The sequence below is a fragment of the Eleutherodactylus coqui genome, chromosome 2, assembly GCF_035609145.1.
Source record: "Eleutherodactylus coqui strain aEleCoq1 chromosome 2, aEleCoq1.hap1, whole genome shotgun sequence".
In the NCBI taxonomy this organism is placed as follows: Eukaryota; Metazoa; Chordata; class Amphibia; order Anura; family Eleutherodactylidae; genus Eleutherodactylus; species Eleutherodactylus coqui.
Genome location: NC_089838.1, coordinates 163,918,787 through 163,937,570, shown reverse-complemented (window position 1 = coordinate 163,937,570; position 18,784 = coordinate 163,918,787). Strand labels below are relative to the sequence as shown.

The window sequence follows — 18,784 nt, the reverse complement described above, 5'->3', positions numbered from 1 at the left end:
TAAATCCGCGGGCCTTAGGTACGTCATTTCAGCCTCCCTCACAGATATGATCCGTGGGGGGAGATGAAATGCAAGCTTTTTTAACTTTTTTTAAAGCTTTTTTTTTTTACTTTTTACCCTTTTTTTTTTTTTTTTTAAACTTTACATGATCACTGTCATCCATTGGATAACAGTGATCATGTCCATGGTGACATCTCTCTGCTCCTGGCTACACATGGCAGCCTGGAGCAGAGGGATTTTAAATTTCCCGGGGCTCGAGCCCCTCCGTGCACGCGCCCGATGTCAATTATAATTGACATCGGGCGCGCATGCGCAGACGGGCACTTCGGGTCCCGGGACATCGCAGAGGACCCAAGGTGAGTATTTTCACCTCCCCTCATGGATCCGATCCCCGGTAACACCTCCTGGTTCCCGGCTACCTTCAGGAGTCGGGAGCCAGGAGTTTTTAAATTTGCCGGGGGCTCCCAGGCTTCTGCGCGTGCGTCAGCGTCTGGCGCGCATGCGCAGAAGGCTGGCGGCGGGATCTTTAGCGGGGAGAAGGCGGGTGAGTATTTTCAGCTGCCCTGATGGATCCGATCCATCAGGGCAGCTGAATGTCTAACTTTTTTCACTGTTTTATTTACTTTTTTGCGATCGGCGCTATCCATTGGATAGCGCCGATCGCAATACCGGGGGGGACTGCCCGCATCCTGGGATGACAGCTCCATGCTGTCGGCTACCTGTGGGCACCGACAGCATGGAGCTGTCACGTCCTCAGGCAAGTGGGCATTAATCCAAAGAGGATGCATAAAACTACGTCCTCTAGGATTAAAGCCCACTTACTGAGGACGTAGTTTCTCGATGGGGCAGTCGTTAAGGGGTTAAAATGGCCCCTGTGGAGTGCAAAAACTACATCTCCCACAATGCCCCATTGCCCGTTACTGATGAGTGCTCAGCCACTTGTGTACAAACTGTGTCATTACAGAATATGAAGGCACTGAGCATGCCTGACCAGTAAACCAGCAGAGCCTACAGGCCATAACCATTGGACACCAATGGAGGACTAAGCAGGAGGGAGACCACAGGTAGAGCCATATCTCTGCAGCTTTGTAAAACAGGTTCTAACATGATATAGGAAAATGACATTATCACCTGGTGAAGCATGTAACCTTCACTGTGAATCACTGGAGTACCCCTTTAAGTAACTGATGGGGTGGAAGCTACAGGATGCTGTTGACTACAATTATAGATGCTTTATATAGTAATACAGCTCATTACATCCATGAAGCAGCTATATTCAACGTGTTGTGTTTTTTTTGTTTTTTTTAAAGCAGAGCGTCCTCTGATGACAAGAATTCAGATAGTCGGTCTTCTGCGGTTTTGATGATGAACAAAGGGGGCTTGGAAGTTTCTAGGATGACTAATTTTGGAGTAATCAAGCAGGGACAGAGTAAATCTCTGGAAATTTCTATAGAGTAAGTAAATTCTATAAATGAAAAATGGCTTCTAGTTTTTGTGAATTAGTAGTGAAAATAAAAACCTGAAATAAAAACTTTAGTGCTTAGACACTCACTCGTAGTTTTCAAAATTTCAATGGAGTTGTCCTGCACTGTACACCTCTCCATGGTACCTGGCCAAACCTTGTTTGCTATTACATGTAAAATATGTGCAGCAGAGCGGACAACCTCTACAGGTGAGACCACACACAAAGTGCACACAGAGCCTAAGGGTGCGTTCACATAGAGCGGATTTTACCCAGTGGAGAAATTTGCACCAAAATCTACAGCAGATTTCACACCTTCAATTTAGGTGGTGACGACTGATTCAGATCTGTTTCCAAGTCCGCACCAAGTGCTGCAGAGTTTGGTGCGAATCCATGCTGAAATCTGCAGTGGAAAATATGCTGTGGATTTTGGTGCAGATCCACACTAAAATTCACCATGTGTGAAAGCACACTTAGGGTATATTCGGATGGGTTGGCTGCGAATTTTCCATAACAGAAAATCTATACTGTATCTGCCAAAAATCTGTACTCACAAAAAGTGCACCAAATGGTGCTATCTCGTTGCAAATTTAATTGAGTAAATGCTGTGGATTTTCAGTATTTTCCACCCTTCGTGAAATCTACACTGAAAATCTGCTGCATAAAGTGACATGCTGTGGATTGAAGATCCACAGCACGTGTCGATTTCTACAGACTTTTGTTTAACCCCTTAGTGACCGCCCTATAGTGTTTTCACGTCCTGCAGCTGCAGGACGTGTATGGAGAGAGATCGCGCTGCGACCTCCCTCCATAAATTGCGGTTGTGAGCTGTTTCTTACAACGTGGGCGATTGGGGCTGTTAACCCTTTAAATGTCACTGTCAATTCTGATGAGTTCGAAGGGAGGGGTATGGGTGTCATGGCAGCCAGGGGCCTTCATGGCAGAATGTATATCAAGCCACAACCGTAGGGTGACTTGATAGATTACTTGTCAAATTGTAGTGTGATGTAATGCTACAGCATTACATCATACTGCAGGAGCGATCAAAGCATTGCATGCTGTAGTTCCCAAGGAGGACTAATAGAAAATGTAAAAATAAGAACAATAAAGTTTTTTTTTTTTTTTTTACTAATTATTAAAAAAAGTAATAAAAGATAAAAATAAAACAAGAACCCCCTTTGCCATATTTACAATAAAATATAAATCATAAAACAAAAATCCATATTTGGTATCGCTGCGTCTGTAATAGTCCGTTCTATCAAAGTAATGCATTATTTACCTTGCACATAATAAGAACGCCAGAAATGTGCTTTTTTTTTTTTTTTTGGTCACCCGGTCCCCAAGAAAAATGTAATAAAAAGCGATCATAAAGTCGTATGTATTCAAAAATGGTACCAATGGAAACTACAGGACATATTGCACAAAATAAGCCCTCGCACAACTATGTTGATGGAAAAATCAAAAAGTTATTGTGCGCAGATAAAAAAAAAAAGTAGTACAGCAAAAAAGAAAAAAACTGAGTTTGCTATCGTAGTAATCCCACTGATCCATAGAATAAAGTTATGTCATTCTTGTTGCAGTTTGTGCGCCGTAGAAACTAGATACACCAAAAGATGGCTAAATGTCGTGTTTTCCTTTTTCCATTTCTCTCCACTTTGAAATGTTTTTATGTTTTTCAGTACATTATATGGTACATTAAGTAGTACCATTGAAAAATACAGCTTGTCCCGGAAAAAAACAAGCCCTCATACAGTTAGATCAATGGATAAATAAAGGAGTTATGATTTTTTTTTAAAAGGGGGGAGGAAAAAACAAAAAAGCTTGGTCACTAAGGGGTTAAATCGCCTCCACATTGCTGCTATTGGAAATGCTGCAGAATTTTTTTATTGTTCTTTAACCCCTTAGTACCACAGGATGTATATGTATGTCCTGGATGGAGGGGTTTGTATGGAGCTGAATCGGGAGCCAAGCCTACTCCATACAGGACCAGTGTAAGATGTCTTTTAGCAGCTGACACCAGGCAACAACAGCCGCAATCAGCTTTCATGGCATTCGTGACAATTTACCCTTACATTGCCGTTGTCAATGCTGACAGCATTTAAATGCCCTGATCAGCATTAGAGGGTCCTGCAAAATGACAAGCTTTCAGACAGCTACGTTGACAGAAAAATTAGACTTATGATCTTTTGGAAATGAGGAGGCAAAACCAAATATGAAGGGAAAAAAGCGGTTAAGCTGTTTTCAAATTTTTCAGTTTAATGGAAAAAAAACCCATAAAAATCAAGTGGACTGAGTACATCAAAGCACACATTAGAAGAAAATATATATTGGATGCTATGTCAGCTTATATCTTAAAGGGTTTTCCGCAGTGGTCAGAATTGACCACACCTGTAAGCTGTCAAACAGCTACAATCTGAGCCAGCTCTGTTTGCGGTGGGTATTAGCTGTCGGAAACAGCCAGCACCCACTGGGTATGGCATGGGCCCAGTTCCTAATCCTGCTTCATACCCACCCCATACCGCTTTAACGTACATGGGGTGATGGGTTTAGTTCTTTTACCTAGGATAAAAGAGATGCAGGTATAAAGTGATGCAAGGGGAGGCGAAGTTAGATTTACATATAGATTTGTAGTATTGATCTATTTAATTTATTTTTATTTTCCAGGAATAAAGGAAATGATGCTCATTCATTGTTCGCTTGCAAAGTCGCAGGCTTGGACAAGGAGAACAAGTTCAAGTTTGAAATATCTGCTCCTAAATCACAATTGAGTAGCGTCTCATCACTTTCACTCCAGTCATCCACACCCTCATCATCCTCGTGTAATGCAACCAGTTGTAAACTCAATGAAAATGAGAGCTCTAATGTTGTGCTTCCTTTGTTAATGAATACAAATTGTATAAATACTAGGTTCTATCGTACGCCTTATGTAACCTCAGGCCACCTCTTGAAGTCTCTAACTGCTTCTGGTGCTCCTTTCAGAGCAAGTTCCCCAAATACACTAAACACTACCAATAGTGAAGCTTTGATGAAACCTATGCATGGACTACCTGTGAAGGATAGCCACCTGACAACATTTATAGGGCATTCGCAACCCGTAAATGTCACTGTCCAAAACGGATCAAGTGATTGGGATGTGAACAGAGTAGAAACCTGCGAGTCCTCAAATACTGACAGTGAGCCACTGGTGATTGATCCTGGAGAGAAGATCTTCATTGAAGTCACTTGTGAAGCAAGGTAATTTTATATACCTGGATTATATATACTGGATTCTTCTCTTTTTGTGTGTGTGTATAATAATTTCTACAGTATTCTGCTTCCTGCCTCATGAGCTCCCATCCACTGGGCCTCCTCATTTACCTGCCCAGTGAAACTTTACAGTGTGCCCCATCAAGCACAACTTTGTCATATCTGACCCGTCATTTAGTCTTAGAGTATATAAAAGGTTACATATAGAGTTTAATGAGGCAAACCAAAGAGTAAGGAAAAAGTGGGAAAAGAAAAAGGATCAAAAGAACACTTTATGGGGGAAAGGGGTACCCTGATATTGTAGACTGCACCCATTAATGGAGGACAGATTTCTGTGTGAAACCACATGTTTGTTATCTCTCACGAGACAATACTGTTCCTCAGCCAAGCCGCAAGAGGAGGGCAACTCAGAACTCCACCCAAACAGTCAAAGTAGCATAGATTTTTGAGAATTCTGTTTCTAGATCCCTGCATCTGAGTTCCTCCATATACTTGAGGGAGTCCACGACCTCCAGCCACGCTATTCTCTGTATTGCTACACTCTGCCTCCAGTACCTAGGAATGAAACTAGTATGTGTCATCACTTTATGATCAGTGTGGCTCCAACCTCTGGGACCTCCTCTGATGAGAATGAAGCTGGTAAAGCTTTGGTCCTGAGTAGAGATGAGCGAGTATACTCGCTAAAGGCAATTGCTCGAGCGAGCATTGCCTTTAGCGAGTACCTGCCCGCTCGAGACCAAAGGTTCGGGTGCCGGCGCGGGGGAGCGGTGAGTAGCGGCAGTCAGCAGGAGGGAGCGGGGGGGGGGGGGAGGAGATTTCCCCTCCGTTCCGCCCCGCTCTCCCCCACAGCTCCCTGCCCGCCGCCGGCACCCGAACCTTCGGTCTCGAGCGGGCAGGTACTCGCTAAAGGCAATGCTCGCTCGAGCAATTGCCTTTAGCGAGTATACTCGCTAATCTCTAGTGCTGAGTTTCTTCTGCACAGGAGTGCTCTCGGCTATCCAGCTGTGCAGGGTACCACAGGCAACCCCATTCACTTGAATGATACTGAGCTCCTCTATAGAGCTTCATCTGTAGATATATTTATTAATTATTGATAGCAATGCTTCCATTTCTGAAACTGTTTTCCAGTGAATGGTATACTACTCTTCTTCAGACGTAGAAACATAATTTTTGTTTATCTCAGAAACCCAGGCCGCTGCAAAGAACTCGTGTTACTTTGTTTCCAAGAGTTTGTCATTGGGCGCTACATTGAAGCTACTGTTGAAGGGGAAGAAGAGTCCTTACTGCTTCCTCCTAAGGCATTTTCTCCAAGGGACAAGAAGATTTGTAAAGAACCAGAACTACACACCAGTATTCCAGTAGTTCTGTCTGCACCACATAAAAGGCAAGTATGTGAATACAATCGTGAACACACAAATCTGTTAACAATTTAGACTTAGAATTATAACACATTTATCTAACTTTTTTTTTTTGTGCAGCGAATATAGAAAAAGCAGTTTTGTCTTCCTTTTTCATCTATCTATCTTCTCATAATTCACACAGAATAATCTGCAACATTAACTCTTCGTGTTATTATGGTCATGTGGATATCTTATAATTGTAGGCATTTTTGCGCTTACGATTTATTGCCCAAAATATATACTAAATGTTTGTTTTTGGGGGTTTGTTTAATCTCTTATTTTTTTTAATCCCAGTAAGGGCTCATTCACACAAGACGTGTGGTAAAGCGCTGTGTGAACCAGCATATTGCCGCCTATGGCAGCAATTTTGGACTGTGCATTACAGTATCTCACACACGCTCCTCATGCGCAGACCTCCTGACTTCATTTTTATTTTTTTATTTCCCACCCTGTCGTTTAGCGACATTGCATATAAACACCGCACATACGCAACGTGCACCCTTAGAACAATTAGGGATCAATCGCGCATAATACGTGGTCAAATAAAACATGCGTTATTTTTTTCACATGCATATTATATGCAATGAGAAAATGCTAGTCTGAATGGGACAGCAAAAACCAATGTATTTGACTTTCCGCAGTGTACTGTGCTTTATACACGCGCACATCGCACGCGTAATACGCAATTCAACTGTCCTCTTGTTAATGAGAGCCCTAGGGGATTGATATTCTACATACTAAGGTGGCGGTCAGACAAGCGGTTTTTTTTTTTGTTTAGTTTTTTTTTCCACGCATGAATAGGTTTGCGAAAAAGGCGGCTCTATTAGAACCAATGCTTTCCAATGAAAGTATTCACATGTCCAATTTTTACAAGTGCAAAAAAAAATCGCACCTGCAAAAGATAGGACATGCGAGTGCAAATGCACCCGTTCACACAATTTTTCTATATGCGATGTGCGGTTTGTTTCTTTGTTTGTTTTGGGTTTTTTTTGTGAGGCTACTCATGCGCGAAAAAAAACGCTCGTCTGACCACCTATAGTGGTGATGCATTGGATTATGTGGCACATTGATTTCTCAGGTTGGTTTTGGTGGAGCTCGCCTCAAGAAAGCTTACCAACTCTTTACTTGGTGTACTAATTACACCTACAGAATCACAAGGTACATCACGTAATGAGACCTTTATATATTGTATCAAGGCAAACTGTTCAGTAATTCTTCATTAAGGCTTAATAAGATAATCAGTAGTTAACCTCTGTCTGACATATTTTAGACCATCTAGAAGACATCTTCCAAGTTTTATTCCTATGTACCCTATACCAGAAAGACTTCGGAAATGTGTGGAAGAGAATATGAATGTACTTGCAATGGAGTCTTGTCTTGGAGAAGTACGTATAACTGGCTTTTTTTTTTTTAAATAAAAATTAGTGTGGGAGATTTAGGAAGCAAAATTGGCCCGACATCTGGAACAAGTCGCATCAAAGTCTGGTACATGTTATGCAACAAACTCTTATATTTTGTCTTAAAGGGGTTGTCTCGCGGCAAACCTCAAAATTTAACCTTACCCCATTCCCCCTGTCACCCCCCCCCCCTGGCATAAAATAGCAAATTAAAGCGGTTTTTGCTACTTACCGATCCGACAAAATCTTCTCCCTAAGATGGCCGACAATCCTTTCCCAGGGATGCACTGCGGTTTTCTCCCATGGTGCACCATGGGCTCTGTGCGGTCCATTGCCGATTCCAGCCTCCTGATTGGCTGGAATCGGCACACGTGACGGGGCGGAGCTACGCGATGACGCGTAGAAGGGGGCGGGGCCAGATCGCTGCTCGTGCCCGGACCGAGCAGAAGGGGAGAAGACCGCACAGCGCAAGCGCGTCTAAAAAAGCAAGAAGACAGCGAAATTAGACGGAGCCATGGAGATGTGGACGCTAGCAACGGAGCAGGTAAGTGAATAACTTCTGTATGGCTCATATTTAATGCACGATGTACATTACAAAGTGCATTAATATGGCCATACAGAAGTGTATAACCCCACTTGCTTTCGCGGGACAACCCCTTTAAGGCTAATGACCATTGACTGACTATGAACATGTCAGTCTGCTCATTCTCTGTACGTGAGCAGATTATCTGCTCTATAGGGGCAACTGGTCATTAACACCATTGCTCATCCCCATACAGCAGTCATTGATTGGCTGCACATCCCCACGTTTACACGGCCAGCATTTTTATGGTCTCCTACACGACTCACTCCGTCAATGAACAAGCTCATTGGCTGATCATTTGTTCTTTACACGGTCTGATTGGGTGAAGGACCCTGCTTGGGAACATTCAGGCCTGATTTATCGTCTTGTGCAAAAAAAATCCCACAGACCCTTTTTTCGCCGCCTTCAGTATTTTAAAAAGATGCTTAGAAAAAGGTAATGGTAAGAGTCATAAGGAGTCATTAAACTTATGGTGTTTTTTTTTCTTTAATTCAATATAACATTGCAAAGAAAACCAACCAAGAAATGCTGTAAGAAAGTGTCTATAATGTATATATTTATGACGTATGCCATATTCATATATTTTGGTGCAGTGTATTCTTGCCTGGTCTAGTATCATTCTGTCTGACCTAAGGACAGTAATAATCCACCCCAATGTATAGTTCTCAGAATCAGTCATTGAATGACGTGCACACAGTGATAAAGGGGTGTTGGGTGCCAGAATTTATTGTGGGCCACTTTAGCATGACATTCTTAACAATGGAAGCCCTTGTAAAAGTAACATACCAGGCTCCTTGCACTGCACCGCTGGTATTGTGTAATGAATGGGGGCAGAGCTATGAGAGGGTTACAAGCAGGGATTTGGTGCCTGTGAGCTCTGGTTGGTGTGGGATCAAGGCCTTGTTCACACACTGTGTTGATCAGAGAGCACCCAGCTCAGACCGTAAACCACTCTTTGTACACTTATTGCATTGTCTTCCATCATTACTTACACTAGATGTATCTAGACTCCATGACCTGCCTATTTGAAGTCTTTAGGCCCTGACAGCCCCATATATTCCCAGGTTAGTGTCTTTTGGCTCCAGTTACAATGAAACCGCTGGGCAGAGCAGCTAATTAAATCAGTATAAAGTTGCTGCTGTACTCTGTACTACAAATGCATTACCTCTGCTCGTTTTCTCTTCCTGTACACATCAACGCTGGCAGTCTAACCAACGGTGGTCCCGTCCCACACCTGCTGGCTAACGGCACTGACAGGCCATCCCCTGTGTAGCATGACCGCAGCTCTCCTGCTGTGGAGGCAAGATTTAAATGGATTTCATGATTATGGGTAAATGCAGAATCATGCTCACCTGAAAGGGCAAATGAATGCAATTAATCGACCAGTCCTACACTGACTGTGCACATTCTACCAAAGAGCATAGAAGTCTAGCCAGTTTAGCTCATAATAGAATTGGATAACTCTCTTTTTTTGAATAAGTAACTTTATCACAGTGAAACTACTACATTACATGATGCTTTTCTTTTGTTCCTATGTTCTGCACAGTTGCTTACCTTGTCAAATTATCAAAAGAAAATGTCAACTTTACTTTATCTTGAGGATATCCACAATGAAATAGAAATGAAAGAATTAAGCTTGAGTGGCGTTTGCTTAAAAAAGCGTGGTGGGTATTTGGTTTTGGAAGTGCCTGGTATTGTAGAAGGAAGACCCTCCTTATATCCTGGTAAGTGATAGTGTCCATAAACAGTAAATGGCTTTAATGTTACTTGGAATGGCTCACATGTAATGGTCAGGAATGTGCCGTGTGGGTAGCTTACTGTGTTGGTGCCCCATCTGGTAGGGTTACACTGCCACTTCTCATTTTCTTGCAAGTTACAGTAAAATTATCAAAAATAACTGCAACTTCAATGTTTCCCTATAGGAAACAAGTTTGCAGGAGATTTTCTAAGTGTGTCGAACTTTATTGTGATGGTCACAAGTGGCCTCAACCTTGTCTACCACAGAGAAAAAGTAATGTCAGTGTAGTAATTTTTAACAAGGTGGCAACCAAAAGCCACCATAGACCTTTAGCTTAATGGATGCTTTGCATTGATATTGTTTTTTAGGCTAGGATTACCTTCCTACTAGAGATGAGCGAGCATACTCGCTAAGGCAAACTACTCGAGCGAGTAGTGCCTTATGTGAGTACCTGCCTGCTCGTTTTTAAAGATTCGGGTGCCGGCGGGGGAGAGCGGTGAGTTGCGGGAGTGAGCAGGGAGGGGGGGGGGGGGGGAGTGAGAGAGAGAGAGATGTTCTTCCCCGCTGGCACACACATCTTTAGAGACGAGCGGGCAGGTACTCGCATAAGGAACTACTCGCTCGAGTAGTTTGCCTTAGTGAAATATGCAAATATGCCGGATAACGGTTCCAGCGGTTTGAAGCGTCTCTTACAGAATTTAGATGTTATTAGCTGTAGAGTCCTTGTAATTATGCGGTTGCAGTGGCTGTTAGAGAGTAAAGGTCTTTGTCTCTTCCCGCTTGGTGTAGTGTGGTATAGAAGGCACCAAGGGCTATTGCTTGTAACAGAGGCCAGGTAGTATTTCCGGCGGTTTGGTGTGACTTTACAGAGTTTAGATGTTGTTGTCTATACAGTCCTTGTAATTATGCGGTTAAAATAGCTGTTGGAGGGTAGAGGTCCCGCAGTCTGGGTTGCAATTGTACAGCATTTATCCAGATCTGAAACTAATTGCGGTGAAAAGGTGGGGGGCGACGCCGACCGCACACCGCGTCACTGTCTGTTGAGGGCAGTAACGTTCCGCCCCAGCGCTCCAGAGGCGCAGTTTAAAGTACAGGGAGCACTTTGTTTCTTGTGGGTCCAGCTGCTTGTCAATTAAGTGGAGTTATATGTTAAGGCAGTCTATCTCCCGCGCACTCTCCAGGGCGCTGTTATATAGTGGCGTAAGCAGCAAGGGGTACTTCCCAAGGGGAGGTGAGGGTTCTATCATTATGGGCTGTTTGCCCGGTATGCACTCCCAGGGGGTCAATGTCTCTTGGCAAGTGTGTTGTCCCCCAGCCCCCACTGGTTACTCACAATTTCGCTGCCGGATCCGGGAGGCAGGATCTTTGCGATTCAGAGTCCCTGGGATCGTTGAATCTCCCGTCCGGCTGCCACAAAGCGAGTCCCGGGTGGGTGACAAAAGGTGCGGTCGGGCCAACCGTGGTTCCAGGCGGGTTTGTGGCTGTGTCCCCCGCAGCTGCGCAGGATGGAGGGACGCCCCGCCCGCCGGCCCGTGAACGAGTCGGCTCTTGGGACTGAGGTCGGTGCTCCGTAAGATGTCCGGCGCCGGTGGCAGGCGGCAGGAGGTTGCGAGGCGGCAGGACGATCAGGCGAGCTGCGATTTTCGCGCAGCCCTCACAGCGGAGGATGGGTTCCGGCGAGCAGCACCCCCCCCCCCCCCCCGTCCGGGAAAGGGTTAAGTGTCCGTCAGCTGTAGAGGACCTGTAGGTGCACGGGAGACAGGTTGCAGAGAAAACCGCGGTCCCGGTCGGGGTCCTGCAGCAGGTATTCTTCGTTGGGGGCTACAGAGCGGGCTTCTCCGCCCGCGGGGTCAGATCCAGTGCGGCTCGTCCCGGAGTATGGGGCGCCGCAGGCAGGCGGCTGCAGGGGATCTTAAGACGGCGGGGCGGCCAGCCGTGATCTTCCCTCTGGTCTCATCGTGGCTCGTTCCAGGGGTAAGTCGCTCTGTCCCGCGGGCTGGCGTCCGGCCCGGGGAGTCTCCCTCCGTTCGAGTCGCGACCGGTCTGCGGCAGCAGGGGGGGAGGGGGAAGTCTCGGCTCGGATGAGGTGGCTGGGTCCTGGGAGATTTTGCCGGGTGAGCTGCGTCTGGGTAAGGGGGGACAAACTCACTGGTCCCGCTCGAGCTTGCAGGCAGGGGTTAGAGAGGTTGGCGTCAGGCTAAGCGCAGGAAGGTAACAGGGCGTTGGCGCCGCTCCTCTTCCTCCTCGGCCCGCAGTCCTGTTATGGGTGTCAGGAGGCTAAAATTGCTTCCAGCTGCGGTCCAACTCTCCTCTCAGGATCTATAGGTCCTTAGGCGGCGTTTTGGGTCTCAGGATTCTGATAAGGCCAGGATTTTATAAGGGTTTTGAGTTCTCCCCTGGGGAGCTCTCCTCACATGCGACTCTCCATGTTGGTTGCTGGCCACGCCCCCCTAGTTTGCCTTAGCGAGTATGCTCGCTCATCTCCACTTCCTACCCTTGTCTAGCAGGAATAAAGCTGTTGGGGTAGGAAGGTAAGAAACCGTCACATTGTGTTCAGGCTGTTACATTGCAATGTCTTATCATGAACTGTGATTGGCACTTGCAGATCTCCATAGCTTTTTGCAGAAAGTCCTAGAACAGATCACATTGACAGTAGTTGATTGACACAGCTCATCTCTTCCTCCCTGATTTAGTGACTTTTACACTTTTTAGAGTATGTATGTATGTATGTAATAGGGAAGCAGTTACTATGAAATGACGCACGTGTATCGCATATATGTAGATCGCGTGTGCTCATGAACTGCCAGCCAGGGTCCCTCTGCAATAGCAACGGTCCCAGCCAATAACCCATTACGAGCTGTGATCAGTGTTGTCCGCAGCATGTAAGTGGTTAATGAGTAGGCAGCTCCATTTGTGATGTCATCTTCCCTCTGCGATTCAATTGCACAGCACAGATTCGGTTGCCATAACAACCAAGGGCCTGACCTTAACATGGCTGGTGTTGTGAATGAAAAAGAGATAATGTACTGCAATACTGAAATACTGCAGTGGTACAGGGTGAGGTAAAAGTCTGGATGCAGTCATTTAACTGGCGTAATAATGGGAAAATTGACTTCCAATGCGTAAAAAAAACTTATTTTTATTTTTTTTTAAATCCTTTTGCCTGCCATAAAATGCAGTAAAACTGATCAAAAAAAGTCATATGTGCCTCAAAACGGTACCAATAAACGCTACAGGCCGTCATACAAGAAAACTGTCTTAAAACTCCATTGATGGGAAAATGAAAACATTATTGGTAGAGATGAGCGAATATACTCGTTTCGAGTAATTACTCGATCGAGCACCGCGATTTTCGAGTACTTCCGTACTCGGGTGAAAAGATTCGGGGGGGGGGGGGGGGCGGGAAGAGGCGTAGCATAGCGGGGGGGGGTAGCAGCGGGGAACAGGGGGGAGCCCCCTCTCTCTCCCTCTTCTCTCCCCCCCCCCCCCCCCCCCCCCCCCACTCCCCGCTGCAAACCCCCACTCACCCACGGCGCCCCCCGAATCTTTTCGCCCGAGTACGGAAGTACTCAAAAATCGCGGCGCTCTGGCGAAAAAGGGCGTGGCCGAGTAGGTCCGCTCATCTCTAGTTATTAGTCTTTGAATACAGCAAAGAAGTTATTTTTCTAATGTGATTTTATTGTACAAAAATGGAAGGGGGGGGGGGGGGAGTGTGCGCCTGCTGCCGCCTTCATGCAGAGATCGTCAGGACCAGCATGATCATACAGTGATTCCCTATCCACAGGGTAGGGGGTGGCCTTGTATTTTCGTACAACCCTTTTAAAAACAAATAAGAAAAAAAGATACTGTATATATACAGTATTAGGGAAAAAAGAAACCCAATCAGTGCTTGTGTCCCCTTTGAAATAGACTGAATTGTATTAAAGAATGAACCTTCATATATTTATGAATTGCATATTTAATTCTCCAATTGTGTTTTGTTCAGGTGATAAAGTCCTGTTGAAGTACCAGTCGTGCAGCACCACAGTGGTAGAATTTGCAGGCACAGTTGTTGAAGTAGGTTTCAGTATACAGTGGTACAAGCGTTTGGTTTTTTTTTATAGGCGGGAGGATAAGACTAAAAGAACTTTGTGGTAATGGCGCAACACTCTAAATGTGAAAAATCTTAAAAATGATAAAGTGCAAAATTTCTCCTTTTTACTTAACCACTTGCGTAGGGGCCTCCCATTTATTCTGAACCTCTCAAATAATGCACATTATTTAATGAAGGAGAAGTCTTGCATTGTACCATCTTTAAGATTTCTTTCACATTTAGAGTATTGCACCATTACCACCAAGTTCTTTTAGTCTTATCTTCCCGTTCACTCACGCCCACTGAGGTGGTGAGCCATCTGAACAGCGGCACTCCTACTATATTTTAGTACCATCAGAACCCTTACGGTTCTTGCATTTTTCTTTACCTATCATAGTTGTACATGTTTAGCTCGACCTTTTATTCTATTTCTGCATTCCTATTTTTATAGAGGACCTTGTTGTGTTTCTCATAATTCTGAAGCGTCTTCTATTGGAACTCTACATTGTGCCGTTCTCTGCTATTCCTACTAAAAAACGCACAAATTGACACCTTGGTTTTGCCAGTTGAGAGGTGTCCCTAGAGGGTCTTACCCATGGACACACTGCTGACAAGTGGAAAGGTAACACCCAGCTGTCAATTTATTCATAAATGTCCGGGGGTGTTAATGAAGAAACCGCACAATACAGAGTTATCAGAAAAGATGTTACAGAATTAGACTTCCTACGCATGGGCGGATTAGCATTGCGGAGTCCGCAGTGGCAGTCTGCCTCCGGACTCCCAGCAAGTACCGCCTAATGGCATGCTATGGCAAATCGCTATTTCATCTCCACGAGCGGAAATCTATTTATTTTATTTTATTTTTTTCCCGCTTGCAAAGAAGAAAAATCGCACCATGCTGCGATTCTGGGTGGGCTACACACAGACTGTTTCCATTGAAGTCAATGGAAGCTGTCTGTTCTGCGGCACTTCCGCAGTGCGCGCTACAGAAGTATCGCGGGATCCGTGTCATCACTTAGCACCGACGGCTACTGCGCGATGGAGTGCCGATCCACTAGACAGGTACACAGGGGTCACCGGCTGGGCCCTGAGTCGAACTCCACTGCAAGAATCTCACGTGCGGGGTCCGACCGGTCTGTGTGAAGGTGTACGGGGAATGCTAATTTTTACTTAAACAGATATGTCAGGAGTGGTAACAGGTCCTCATTAAAGTGTAGCTATCAGACTACAAATGCAGTGCAATCCATGGGTAGCATGCTACACAGCAGAGGGGCTGAGCAAATAGATATAGATTTGTTAGAAAAGTATAAATTGTCCAGTATACAGTTTGTCATTTATTTAGTCAGTGATTGACCGCTGCTACCTCAGGAAAGGCTGTCAGTGGCTGATGGGGCCGCCCACTGGACTCCTGAGCCCAGAATGAGCACAGGTATAAATAAACTGATGGGGCCGCCCACTGGACTCCTGAGCCCAGAATGAGCACAGGTATAAATAAATGACAAGGCATGCTGGAACCTCTGTGACATAACAATACATCAGTCTTCTCAGCACCTTCTGTTCTATTGCATAATGCCTGTAGACTGGACTGCATTTTCAATATGATGGCTTCCCTTTAAGTTTTTCCTTTTTTAATCGTTGTGCATTATTTATTGTAACAAAGAGTGTCCTGAGCTGTATGATAGCACATGCATTATTTATATGACCTGGGCGATCCTAATAGCAAATACTTGAAGCAGTGATGCTGACATTGATGGAATGCCTTGTGCGCTACTTGAGATTATGCAAAACTTTCCGTGTTGATGCTTTTATTCATATTCCTGTTATGGTTTTAAAAATTAATTTGTTTGGGTAGAAAGTGCCTGTGATATAAAATGGAGAAGCTACATAATATACAATGGATCAGCAGCATATTCCTCTTAAACTGTAATAGAGACTGTAGATTTATGGTCTCCTGCATATTTTGCTGGTTTGCCTTTTATTATTATGCCTCAGTAATGTCTTGCCTGTATGTTCTTGTTGAATCGGTGCCTCTTCTACACGATGCACCAGCTGCTCACAAGAACAGACATTGCAATAGCAGCCTATTTAGTGATGAATTAAATATTGCAAGTGCTATATGTGGTTGGCTATCCGTGACATCAAACAGCAGAATAACAAGTTTTGTAAAAGAAGTCTTTGTTTGCTTTTCTAGATACGTGATGAGGAAGTAGCATTGCGTGTTAACTCAAACTTGGAGCAGACCTACAACTATGAACCGATGGAAGTAGAATTCACAGTAAACAGGCAATGTGCCAATCTATTCATATGTGTGTCTATAATGGTTATGGTTTTCCTTTGTCGCTTTAAATGATATCTGTGGGCTCGGCTCCTTTTGTAACTGATCACGTTCACCTACTTGTGGCTCATTCACACTGGCGTTGGCTTTAGTCATGCATTCCTGTTTCTCTGTTCCATTTGAGGAGCAGAGAAATAGAAATAAAAACAGAATTAAACAATTTTGTTTTGTTCCCCACTAATTTCGAAGAGGTTTTTATTAAAAATTGAAATATTTCCATCTACGGTAATTCCTTTTATTTCAGTTTTTCCTGATTTATAGGAGGATGTCTAGTTTTTTGTTTTTTTTTTCTTTTTCAATGATAGTCATCTTTATTTATATAGTACATACATATTCTGCAGCACTTGACATTATGAGTTCTTTCCCCCATTGGGGCTCACAATTTTTAAATTCGCCTTTCAGTATGTTTTTGGAGTGTGAAAGGAAACCCACACAAAACCCCATGTCAATGTTGTCCAGTATTGTGAGATTTGAACCCAGGACTTCAGCGTTGCAAGGCAAAGTGCTAACCGCTGAGCTTATAAGTAAGATGGAACAAAACTTCTGCATCACCATCTATTAGAAGGCAGCATTCCTGCAAGCCAATGTTAGACTCTTTCCTTATACAAGCCTTATAACACTGACTGGAAATTGAAAACCAAAAGCCAGAAAACCATACACAGACAGCTGTTTTGAGGTTTTTTGACCCTCATCAGTGTGCAGTAGGTTTCTGGCTTGACTAGTGAGCGGCCTAGGACGTAGGTCGGGAAGGGTATAATTTCTAATTACCAGTCAGTGTTACAAGGCTTGTTTAAAGAGTCTAACATTGGCCTTTCAATAGATGGTATTGTACCATCTTCCCTATTTGCATATTTCCCAGAACAACAACCATGGCCTTATAAGTCTCCTTGCACACATTCTAGGTGCTCTCCTTAAGAAGAGATGATGCCCTTCCTAAACCACTGAGCTAGCATGCTGCCTTTTTAAGGGGCTTTCCAAATTTTAAAATGTATAAATATATATTTCTTGCAGCATTACTATTTAGGGCTCCTTACACTGGCGATCGTGAGATTGCTACGAGAATATCACCGCAATATCACAATTTTGCTCATGAGATGTCTGAGTGTCAGCGATGCTTTTGCTAGCAAAAACATCTCAAGACTTTCTCATGATAGACCATAGGAGTTTCTAATGTTAAAAACGCATTGCACGAAAATCACAAGTTCGTGCGGTGCGTTAAAAGGAGGATCCATTGGGAAACATGGATGATAAGAAAAAGCACAACGCAGAAAGATAGGACATGCCGCGATTTACAAATACAAATCACATATTTACAATTTAGAAATCTTGCAACATCGCATGAGTGAAAACCTCGCAGATGTGAATGAAACCACTGGTTTCGTAATTCTGCATTTTCTCTCACTGTCGCATCGCTCAAAAAATGAGCGATTTTCTGGCAAGTGTGAAGGCACCTTTAGTCAGCTACATTTTAAGGCTATATGGATGGTTAAACTTTTTTTCTTTTTTATAGAGTCACTAGCAGAAGGTGTCAGTTTGCTGTAGAACAAGCGGAACATCTTGGAGAAGCTGGTCAGTAGTTAATGCTTTCTTTCCTTTTGGCATCTGGCATAGCAGTGTATTTGGGCCAGTGTGCTGTCCATGTTAATCCGCAAAAGGAACATGGCCGCATTATAGCTTATGAGCCTATTCTGATGACATTTTTTCACATGAACTCTAAAAAGTAGCTGTCACCAGGTTTGTGTTGCTCGAGGTTTGTGCATGAAGCTGGGACAGGTATATACAGTGCCCCATGGATGGTTTATTCTGAAACACTGCAGCGTGTCATTTATTAACACAATTTGACTCGGGATCTGGGCTCTGACCTACATGCACCAAGAAGGCACTGTGTCTGGTTCATGTCGCCTGTGCCTAACAGGTGCTGTCCGCTCCACCGCATTTCTCCTCCTGAAGCTCCAACACACTTGTCTGTAGTTTCCAGCCAGTGCTTCCTGGTGAGGGGGTTCAAAAATCCCGCCTCCAAAAAGCGCTGGATCTGATTGGCTGAGCCGTAGCGCTCGAGAACCACTCATTACAGCACTCGATGAACCAATCACAGCCATTCAATGAAAAATCTTGCATTACGTCGCTGCTGCCTGTGATTTCTTTGCGAGAGGGGTTTGTGCTATGCAATGTCCTAAACAAGGAGGCTCCATAGGGAAACATGGGAGATTAAAAAAATAGCATATAGCAGAAAGATTTTTATTTTTTTTTCTTGCAACATAGCATCAGTGAAAATGTTGCCAATGTGAAGGAATCCATTGAAAATTATAGGTTTCACAAACATGCGTTTTCTAGCGCTTTCGTATCGCTGTAAAATCGCACAATTTTGTAGCCCGTGTGAAAGCAGCCGGACAAGCAGTTTGAGATGTTCCACAGGCATATCTTCATAAGCAATCAGTCATAGCAGCCCTGGGGCCTTCACAAAGCCCCCAGGCTGCCATGGTAACCAAACAATACTTCACTATCTCATTGCAGGAGAGCCAATTAGGACCCCTGAACACTGATCGGGGCA

At 44.3% G+C, this 18,784-nt stretch overlaps 1 protein-coding gene across 1 annotated transcript in view; it reads left to right on the top strand.

The window, feature by feature from the left end:
• The window catches only part of MOV10L1 (Mov10 like RNA helicase 1), a 70,663-nt gene that overhangs the window by 11,617 nt on the left and 40,262 nt on the right, over positions 1–18,784 (top strand). Inside the window, exons 5-12 of the mRNA XM_066591878.1 lie at positions 1,311–1,454; positions 4,127–4,696; positions 5,892–6,092; positions 7,379–7,493; positions 9,635–9,812; positions 13,812–13,882; positions 16,090–16,181; positions 17,744–17,802. Coding sequence (XP_066447975.1) covers positions 1,311–1,454; positions 4,127–4,696; positions 5,892–6,092; positions 7,379–7,493; positions 9,635–9,812; positions 13,812–13,882; positions 16,090–16,181; positions 17,744–17,802 — 1,430 coding nt within the window. The remainder of the gene's footprint in view (positions 1–1,310; positions 1,455–4,126; positions 4,697–5,891; positions 6,093–7,378; positions 7,494–9,634; positions 9,813–13,811; positions 13,883–16,089; positions 16,182–17,743; positions 17,803–18,784) is intronic.